At 44.1% G+C, this 10,391-nt stretch overlaps 1 protein-coding gene across 1 annotated transcript in view; it reads right to left on the bottom strand.

The window, feature by feature from the left end:
• Positions 1-622: 622 nt before the first annotated feature.
• clcn3 (chloride channel 3) overlaps positions 623-10,391 on the bottom strand; it is a 35,130-nt gene continuing 25,361 nt past the window's right edge. The window contains 21 exon segments of the mRNA XM_034150191.1: positions 623-1,070; positions 5,111-5,249; positions 5,252-5,326; positions 6,362-6,437; positions 6,439-6,468; positions 6,470-6,511; positions 6,513-6,596; positions 6,598-6,630; positions 6,632-6,705; positions 6,708-6,764; positions 6,840-6,918; positions 6,920-6,949; positions 6,951-7,028; positions 7,504-7,614; positions 7,616-7,675; positions 7,677-7,798; positions 8,486-8,588; positions 8,590-8,676; positions 8,678-8,740; positions 9,323-9,403; positions 9,895-10,101. Of these exon segments, the coding sequence (XP_034006082.1) occupies positions 980-1,070; positions 5,111-5,249; positions 5,252-5,326; positions 6,362-6,437; positions 6,439-6,468; positions 6,470-6,511; positions 6,513-6,596; positions 6,598-6,630; positions 6,632-6,705; positions 6,708-6,764; positions 6,840-6,918; positions 6,920-6,949; positions 6,951-7,028; positions 7,504-7,614; positions 7,616-7,675; positions 7,677-7,798; positions 8,486-8,588; positions 8,590-8,676; positions 8,678-8,740; positions 9,323-9,403; positions 9,895-10,101 (1,722 nt within the window). The 3' untranslated portion in view covers positions 623-979.

Genomic DNA, 10,391 nt, shown 5'->3' with positions numbered 1-10,391 from the left:
TGACTTATGGTAACAAAATAACAATTAAAAACATTACGGTGGGTTATTTGACAACAATTGGGCTTGTGTTCTTACTAATCAAATACATATTAGTGGTTTAGTGACATTTGATTTCCTGTCATTTAAGCCTCGCACTGAACGGCAGCGACAAACACACACTTACATTCACGCACACACACACACACAGCTGGATCAGTAAAGAAAACACACTCATGAAGGTCTTTTCTCCACGTTTCTCCTTCTGAAATTGAACATTTGTTCTTGAAATACAGTACCCATCTGTGTCTCTCTCTCTCTCACTCTCACTCACACACACACACTTGTTAAAGCCATCTCATTTTGACTTAAGTTCACCCAGGGGAAGCAGCCATGCACAACGCCATGTTTGGGGGTGAGGAGCAGGTGCTGGAATGTAGTGGCGGTAAAACGCACACACACACACATTTAAATCACAGGTTAACAATGTATTACTCTGCAGGACGGACATGTGTGGTGTGTCGTGTGCAAGGGGGGGGGGGGGGGGGGGGGTGAGGAAAGTGAGCTCTATTCTTAGAAGCCTGGAGGTGTCGAGGTTTCTCATCGCGTCCCTCAGCGGCGGTCATTGATTGACGGAGGGGAGGACACGTGGGGGGGTACAGGGTGTGTGTGTTACAGGTGAAGAGAGAGCATGCAGGTGTGAGGTGTCTGCAAGTGCAAAAGTGTTGCGATGTGTGTGTAGAAAGTGCATTCCTCGTGTGTGTGTGTGTGTGTGTGTGTGTGCCTTCAGCAGCCACTATGATAACAAAGTTTTATCACGTTTCCTCTCCCTCTCATGGCCTGCAAGTCTCTGTGGAGGGCACGCTCCGTCCGCCAGGTTCTACAAAGCTGGAAACTAAAAATGGAAACAAAACGGGGTCCGAATGTCAGAGATTGGAGCCGTCCAGGAGGTGCACTTCCTCCTCGCTGTCGTCGCCCCCCCGGCCGTCCTGGAAGGAGCCGATCAGTTGAACATGATGGACCCGGGATCTTGGTCTGCCATTTGAGCCATGTGACGCAGGATATCTTTTTTTGTGATAATACCAAGAAGCCGCCTGCAGAAGGAGACAAAGGGAAGGAGGAAGAAGTTTAGAGAAGTGAGGAAGAGGAAGGAGGTTTGGAGTGAAGGAGAGAAAACAAACGTCATGTTTTTGTTGGCGAGGAACTCTTCAATCAGGGAGCTCTTTGGTTAATGACCACATTCATTTTGTGGACGTTGATTAGCAAGCCAACAAAAACATGAGTCCCTGAGGAGATAAAAGTCAGCAGGAGGACAGGAAGTGAGGAACCAGGAGGAGGCAGGTCTGAAACAGCACCCGACTGTCAGAGAGCAGGGTGTCGTTTCAGACGCTGCCGCCACTGTTTTATGTCATGGCTCCTAAAAGCAGGTGAGAAGGAACAAGGAACAAGGAGACAGGAAGTAGTGAACAGGAAGTGGAGAAGAGGGGGGTGTGTCACAGGAGTCAGAAATCATTTAAGAGGATGTGGAGATGGGATTACGTCCCACTTTGAATGATATCTAATGTCTGCTGTTACTAGCAGGAATGAAGAAAACCTAACAATATGCTTAAAAGTACATTTTATACATTAATTTTGTCTGTAGACCCTATTTCATTGTCATTTTACATTACTGATGGTATTCTATCCCAATTCTGTGTTAATTCTATGTATATGAAAGGAGCTTTACTAAGACTTTATCATTATCTTCTAGTTAAAATACATGTAGGACTGGTAGAGACTGCCCTGGTGGGACTATCAACATTTCCATAGTGACGTGAGCAACTTCTGACTCCTGTGACAGATTCCTTCTCCCTCTCCGTGAGAGTAGATGAACCTGATGGACCCAACTATAATGAGACCGGGTCTGACGTTTCTAAATATTCAGTTAGTGAAGGTTAGGTTTCTGCTGATTTAGGAACACATTGCAGGTTTAGGGTAAACCGAATAAGGCTCTGATTCTCCAGCTGTTTAAACGTGATTGAAGTGGGTTAGGGGACAACAAGCTCAGGTTTGTTTTCATATGGACTCAAGAGAGTTTATGTTCGACTCACATTTGGACATTTAGCTTCATTTGAACTCTATAAGTGTAAACCAAATGAGTGAAAGGAAAAGTTTGAGATGACCTGTGGAGGGTCAGAGCTCCTGATGCTGTCGCTCGTATAAAAGCATAGCAATAACAGATGTAGAAGCTCGGGATACCTGGAACAGATCAGACTGTATAAAGGGTCGGGGGGGGGAGGGGCAATGTTCCCTGTGAGCCAGCCGTGTCCAGAGACGTCTTTACAAGTGATAACTGGAACTCTGACATGTAAGCTACTTTGATTGGTTGATTAATTGTTTGAATTATGGCATAAAAAGGTTGTTTTCAGCCTGTCAAATATATAATACATCTGTTTTAAGTTAGTATCTTTTGGTTTAGGACTTACACAACAAGACATTTAAAAAGACATCTACTTGTAGTTTGAGCAACTAGTATGAACACTTTTCACTCACAAAGCTGCAGTTACCTATCATTTAAAGAATGATTGAATTGCAGCCTTATTGACGTTAAACCTGGACACACTTTGGCTCCTTAAGTCATTATTAATATATGCATTGTGAGCTGCTGGTTAATATGTATACAAGAATTCCTTGATAATGTGTGGGCTAAATCTTCTCAGTACTCAAAAGAGCATCCATTTTGTTTATAAGACACATTGAGTGTCCTGCCCATGGACACAGCTGGCTAAGAGGAAGCATTGGCAGGTTAAAGAACAGGATTAGTAATGACTTCATCAAGGTCCTTTTATCACCACACGCTAACTACAGCTCTACCGACACCAATCAACACACTGCACTACAGAATGAGGGGAGACCTACCCCCCCTCTCCCTCCCTGCTGATAACACACACCACCCACTAAGGATATGGAAACAGAGTCCTAGCTACTCGCCAAGTGGTTGTTACGGTCTGATGTCTTCGCTCTGTGGAGACCCAGGGAAACGGTGGGGTCGAGAGGGAGGGGTTTAAAACAAGAAGAAAAAAAGCACACGTTAATGAGGGTAGAATATCGAGGGTGGGTGTATTGTGAGGGAGGTGGGAAACACTTAACAGGCATCATGGTTACATGACTGCACACGTGCTGAGAAACTGTACAGCATGTGCTCCAAATCAAACCATCAGCTGCTACGTAGTGACTGCAGAGGAGCAATGTGATGAACATCTTATCAAGGTGCATGACGCAGCCGGCACAACGCGAAGCAGCGCTACAGGGGGCAGACGCAGGGATGCACAGATGCATTCTGGGAATCTACCGACCCTTTCAGACATGGAGGCAGGTACTGCTGGCTTCTGCTAAGCTAGGTTTTGATATAGACTGGGGTTAGGGTTAAAGAGTTTGGGCTTATTAAATCTCACAAATGTTCGCATTGTAGAGGAATATCTACGAACACACATTTTTCCCTTTTTTCTAACATTAAAAGTAATTAACAATATATTAAAGTGGCTTAAAAGTAAAGTATCAAAGATCTTTTTTGACCTTGATGTGGTTGAAAATGTTGATTATAATACAATAATTAAAATCCCCTGAGCTAAGCTTAAGAATCTTTACGGACAAGGTCCTACCTGGTAAGGGAGTGCTTTAATACTTTGATGGTAGAATCACTTTTAACATCAACACGTTAAATATGCAGCATATTCCCGTAATGGATCACACGTCTGAAAGGGGCTCTAGAGGGATGTAGGTGACAGTTCCCAAAGAGGTCCGAAATTACAGGACCCAGAAGAAAAAGCACTTATTTGACGTCAAAACTCATAAAAAGCTGCCACAGGCGATGAAGATGAAGATGAAGATGAAGATGGTGTTTCGACAGATGTTTCTCTAGGATGAGGCGTTAGAGGAAACTCCACACCAAACTGTACCCACAAACAAACACAGTGCCAACAGTGAGTACAAGAAGAACAAGAGGAGGGGGAAGAGGAGGAGGAAGGCTCAATGCTTAGCCGGGAACTGTCAACAGTCTTTCACACCAAGTTTCATGCAGCCCTCGTAAGAGGCGGAGCCTAAGAGACAGGTGCGAAGAGTGTGTAAGGGGTCACATGTGTAAAGGGGCGGGGCTAGTCACCAGGGGCTCCGTGTTCTGCTTGAGCTCCTCCAGATGCTCTAATATATTCTTCTTTGTGATGATGCCCAAAACATTCCTGAAACACACACTCGTTACTCGGTAAACTGCCCAAAAACAACATAAACAACAACAAATACATCCAAAACAAAAAACAGAAGAGAGACAGAGAGAGAGAACAGACAGCAGCAGCACAACAACATACATAACAGGGTGTAACTTCAAATAATAAACAGATAACTCAACGATAACATCAAGTAGAAATTAAGATTTAACAACTTCAATGACACAAACAAACAAAAAAATAGTTATGATGGAAAGTGTCTGTACTGGGTGTCACATCATTATAATAAACATGTAGTCTATTGTAAGTCCATCTAATGTATGCTGTCGAGTGTATACTTCCTACAGCAACAAATGTGTATTAATGCATTTTTAAAACACAGTGCCCGGCTGTTTGATATGTTTGACCTACTTTCATGAGCTTTGTAAACATGGACTACACATATAGAATAATGCCAGCCGTATCCTTTAAAATATGAGATGTTAATGAAAACAGAAACACTGCTGCACAGCTCCTCTCACAGCAAACTGAGAGAAGAGATCTGTAAATCGAGAAATATTAAACACAATGCTTCTTGTTATTCATACATCACACCAGCAGGGGGCTCTCTCTCTTCAGAGCACACACAAACTGCCTTTATTGACTGCTTCCCGACATGATACCTGTTATGCAGCTGTAGTTAGTTTCCTCAGCAGGAGAACATCTGTTATTGCTCAGTGGGGGGGGTAAAGGAGGTGCAGCACAGCGTTAGGCCATGCAGATTACAGGGAGGGTCCCAGATTTCAGAGCCCATGTAACACCGGCAGTGTTTACATGTGTTTGTTGACTTCAGACGGGCGAGTCAAACAGAACCAGGAAGAAGGACGCGAGAAGGACTCTCCTTCTGTCCTTACAACACATCCTTCCTCCACAGTATTTCATTTCCTACTTACCCGTTGTGAGTGACCAGGCACTGGCGCAGGCCCAGCTTCCTGAAGATGTCCACCACGATCTCCATGGGGGTGTGGTCGGTGACGGTGAAGGGGCTCATGTCCAGGATGGAGCGCAGCTTGAGGGGCCGCGGGCTGTCGGCGGCAGGGTGGGGGCGTGCTGCGTGAAGTAAACCCTGGAGTTCAGCATGATGCCCTCCTGCTTACGACGAGCGTTTTCTGTGAGAAAGGAACAGGAAAATACATTATAATTAAATATTTAAAAAGTTATTACACATTCAGAACCATTTTGGTTCAGCGTCTTACTTAAAGTGGACCTATCATGCTTTATTTGAATAATATAGTGTAGGGACCATACATATATAAAGGCATATTTATACTTTTTTTTTTTTTTAAATACCAAACCGATCATGCATTTTAGCCATGCCTCATTTTTGCTCAATTTTGAAATTTTTAGCTCTTTATTTGCAAGGCAGATTCAGTGAGAACAGCACCATCTACAGGCCTGGCATATGTACTACAGCGTCTCCAGCGCTTTCGAACGGCAATGGCCGTGGCTGTCTCCTCCTGATTGGATGGAGTTGGCCCAATAGCCGTAGCGCCACCGTCCTGACGTCAGGACAGTGTTCAAATCTGGATCAGTTTTTATCAGATCCGTTGCAGCCCCTTTTTTAGAGATTTGGGTATGGAGGAAAATAGAGAGGGTTGTGTTTTCTGACACTTTGGTGCGTTCACTGGAACACCGGGGACACATATTCATGTATAAAAGACGTACAAAAGTGCATTTTGCATGATAGGTCCCCTTTAAACTCCCCCGTTGGAATAATGGGTTATTGCATCTAATTAGCACACAATAAACATAATGATAACAACTTCCATTGAATTATGTGTTGTATTTAAATGAAATGGCATTATGTGCTAGGGCTGTGCAATTCATCGTATTTGAATCTCAATTACGATTTTGGCTTGCAACGATTACGAAAACAACGTAATCGAAATAAAACGATTATTATTGTATTTAAAAAAAAAAGAAAAAGAAAAGATGTTATTTTTTTTAAATGGTTTTTCAGCTTGAATTATACCTTTAAAGTTCAGGGTAATCAATTTGGGTGATGATATAGTCTACATGCTTTATAAACAGTCAAAACAGGAACAATTGATTTGAAGACAACACAAAGATTTCAAAACAGAACCATCCGTTGTGCCTCTCTTTTGTTCTGACACTCTCACTGAAATGAGAGAGAGTTTGTTTACCTATAGCGATGGTGATGTCCCTGCGCAGAGCGAAGCCCACCAGCCTCTGGGACTCCTTGGACACGATGACAGGGAAAACCGTTATAGCTGGTCTCGTTGATGGTGCTCTTGCAGCTCCTCCACCGTCAGGTCGTCCTGCGTCAGCACGGCGGAGCGGGGGGTCGCTGCGCCGCGGCCGCATCACGTCACTGGCCAGCGTCACGTGGGTGAACTCCTCCTTGGCGTCCAGGAAGGGGGTAACCGTTCAGACGGATGTGCGCCTCGTAGATTTCCCTGGCGACCAAACGCGTCACCCACCCACTTGCTGGTCATGACGGCGGCCATGAGGGGGACGATGTACTCAACCCCCCCGTCAGCTCGAAGACGATGACCACCAGAGAGACGGTCATACGGGTCACACCGCCTGGAGAGATAGAAGGGTAAGAAAATAACATCCAGACTCAAACTTGCACTATCACTCAGTTTTCCGCTGACTCACCCAGACATGCGGCGGCCCCCACCATGGCGTAGAGCCCCGGCGTGATGCAGTCGGCCCCCACCTCGCACCACTCTTTGAAACAGGAACCAGTCGTGGTGATAATACGCCAAGCTGCTCCACGCCGATGCCAACGATCCGCCCTGCGATCGCCCCGATGGCCATGCTGGGGATGAACAGCCCCGACGGTACCTGAGGGGGGGGGGGGGGACAGGAAGTGGGTTTAGGGTTAGGTAAAAATGAGACAGTATGAAGTTGACTTTTGATTGCGTTCTGGTCAATTTGTAAGCAACTGTGACTGAAAGAATATTGCTTTTATTTGACTTTTTTTATGGTTATTTGTATTAATTTGTTGTTATTTTTAGGTATAATAAATAAGATTTTCTTCTCCCTGCTCCTTTCCACCATGCGCTATATATAACAATACAAATAAAAACTAGTATAAGTGTACATGTTTTGTTTTAAAATAACTGCCATGTGTGGAATAAACAAATAAATAAAAAATTGTAATTCTATTTGGGAACTTTTTATGCATTTTCTTAGGAGTCGGGGATATGTCCAAAGAACTAAACAGATTATTAGTTTTATATATACACATGTATTTTTTTACTTCTTTGCTTTACTGTACTTCTTTGCTTTACGTGCTATCAACACCTCGAGGGCTCACCTTGAGTCCAAAGGTGAATATGGTCATGATGATCTTGAAGACGAGGGCCAGGCAGAGCTGCCAAATGGCGGCGTAGACCCCGGGCCCCGCGGGGCGGTTGGGGTTGTCGTTGAACGCCTTTGCTGCCGTTCATCTGGCTGCGGTACTGGCAGAGCTGCGAGGACTCCAGCGGGGCCGCAGTCTGTGAACAGCTCCTTTATCAACTCGCTGGTGTTCTGACGCGTGTACGGGTTGGGGAAAGCAAACACAGCGGTGACGGCCGTTACCAAGATCACCTCCAACACCGGGTACTTTCCTGAAGAGAGGGGAGATGCAACATGTCAGGATGTAGGAGGCTTAAAGCATGACAGCTGTACTTTTTCAAATATTCGTTTAACAAAGACTTGAGCCCCCTTTCCAAGCCTCAAGGATCCTTCTTCTGCCACCAACACCTCATTTTAATGTTTAGTAGATTATTAGATTTTTTGATACAACTGATGTTTTAATGGACTGAAGGGAGTGGAAGAACAATCCACTCTGTTACTTAGTCACTTTATGATGCAAATTCACTATTTTTGAGTGTATGAATGGTATGTTGTGCCGTGTATGGTGAGTGAAATGTTATCTTATTTACCAGTTTAAGACACGTTTCCATCATATGTAAATGTAATGGACAATAAAGTATCTGAATCTGAATGTCGTTCCCATTTTATTCAAGACGATGGCACTTTACTGCCAATATTTTCAACACTCGACAACCAAAACAACCTAGATTGATACATCACTTGCAGGTAAGAGGAAGATATTTTTCAATAATAAGGTGAACTGTCTTTTTATTGTTTTTAAATAGCTGCTTGCGAGAGAATTTAGTCATTCATCTCTCTACTCGGACGATAAAGCTGTCATCGTGAACCTTTTCATCTCCCAGACAGCCCATCATATCCAACATCTACCTCCACCTGGCTGACATATCCACATTTTAAATTTAAGACAGACTACTTGCCGAAGCGTGTGGACTTGCGCCGCCGGCACCAGGCGATGTTGGCCCGGATGAAGAAGGCTCCCCAGAGGCCTCCGAACACCCCCAGCAGGATGAAGGGGATGAGCGTCGAACAGGTACCAGGGAGTGTGGTACTCCACGTAGAACAGCACCAGACGGCTGTTCCCAAACGGGTTGATGGAGCGCAGGACGAAGGGCAGCAACCAGGGCGGCGAAGAAGGAGCGCCACAACGTCTTGAGAGGGAAGTAGTAGCTCACCTGGAGGAAGGGGTTCATTGTATTCATTATTCTGTCTTTAACACTGAGCATTGGGATTTTAAGCTTAAAAGAAAGCTTAAAGGTCCCCTATTATACTGTTTTTCATTACTTTATTATAGGGCTCCAAACACCAAACAGATCATTGCAGCATCCCATAATCCCCTCTGTTTCAGCCCTGTTTCCAAAGTGCTGATTCTCTGTCTGTTACTTTAGATGAAAATAAGGAGCCCCTCCCCACGCCCCTCTGAGAGATATTTGGTTAAAAAGAACACAATGGTGCTCTAGGAGGAGATTAAGGTGATAAGGTGGGGGGGGGTGTTACCTTGGTTGCTGATTGGCTAACTGGTTACACAAGACAACACATCGTTTATGACCCTCATAAAGTGGCCAAATCTGATCAGCTCATTTTCAGACAGGTTTTTATATAAATGGATCAGGACAAAAAAGAGAGAGAATCTTTGTTCCTGAAACTTTCAGGTCTCTTTACACAGAGGGGGACACATGTTGATGTAGAAGAAGACAATGAACAAGTGTATTTTGCACAATAGGTGACCTTCAACAGGCGCTTCTGGTGTGTTTTACCTCCTCCAAGCTGAAGAGCACTCCTCCAATCGGGGCTCCAAAAGCAACAGACACCCCGGCCGCCGACGCAAGCAGAGGAACCTGGGACACAAAACAAACGCACCTCAGCTGATAATAAAACACAGTCATATTACAGTCATGTTATATTTAATTTGTAACTAGCACCTGTTTCGGATTTGTAAGCATACCTGTCTGTACCGACTACCCAGGGAAAGGTCAGAGAATTTAAATGATTTGTATTTATGTACGCAAGAAGACTTAGAAGGAAAGGGGTAATGTATGTGTGTGTGTGTGTGTGTGTGTGTGTGTGTGTGTGTGTGTGTGTGTGTGTGTGTGTGTGTGTGTGTGTGTGTGTGTGTGTGTGTGTGTGAGCAATAACGTGTAGATTTGAGTGGACTGTAAACTGAGGCGGGTGTGATTTTTATGTACATCTCCATGTATGTTATATATTATAAAAACACAGTCATATTTTATAATAACAGAACACAAGGGGGAGCTTAAAGGCATCAAAGCGCGTCCGAAAATGACTGAAACATAACTAAAAACAATGAGTTAAATGTCTTGTCGCTCACCTCTCGTTTCTTTGCCTCGTTCTTGCTGTACTTGGGGAAGAGGTAGGAGAAGATGTTCCCGCAGCAGCAAGCCACGTGCACCAGAGGGCCCTCCTTCCCCAAACTGAGCCCCGAGGACACGGCTAACACCAGGGTGATGGTCTTTATGATCAGGGTCCACTTCCCCAGGTAGCCACGGATGATGAACCCACTGAGGATAGTCTTTATCTGGGGAGAGAGGATTCATATCATATCATATTTCTCCATGAGAAGCTTTGTGACATGAAGGCCTGTGTTATACTCTATAGATGTGACTGTATTGAACAAGTACAGTTGAGTCAAGAATCAAGAATATCAATCAATCAAGAATGACTTTTTTTTTTGCTTAGGCTGCTTCTCTACCTCAAATAGTTTCCTTTATTCTCCTTTTGTCACCATCTTTTAAGTCATTTTTCACTACACACAATTTCTATATACAATAATGAACATAATATATATTTGGCTATACAATGCAAATC

The sequence above is a fragment of the Trematomus bernacchii genome, unplaced genomic scaffold (assembly GCF_902827165.1).
Source record: "Trematomus bernacchii unplaced genomic scaffold, fTreBer1.1, whole genome shotgun sequence".
Lineage (NCBI taxonomy): Eukaryota > Metazoa > Chordata > Actinopteri > Perciformes > Nototheniidae > Trematomus > Trematomus bernacchii.
This window is presented reverse-complemented; position numbering and strand designations above follow the sequence as displayed.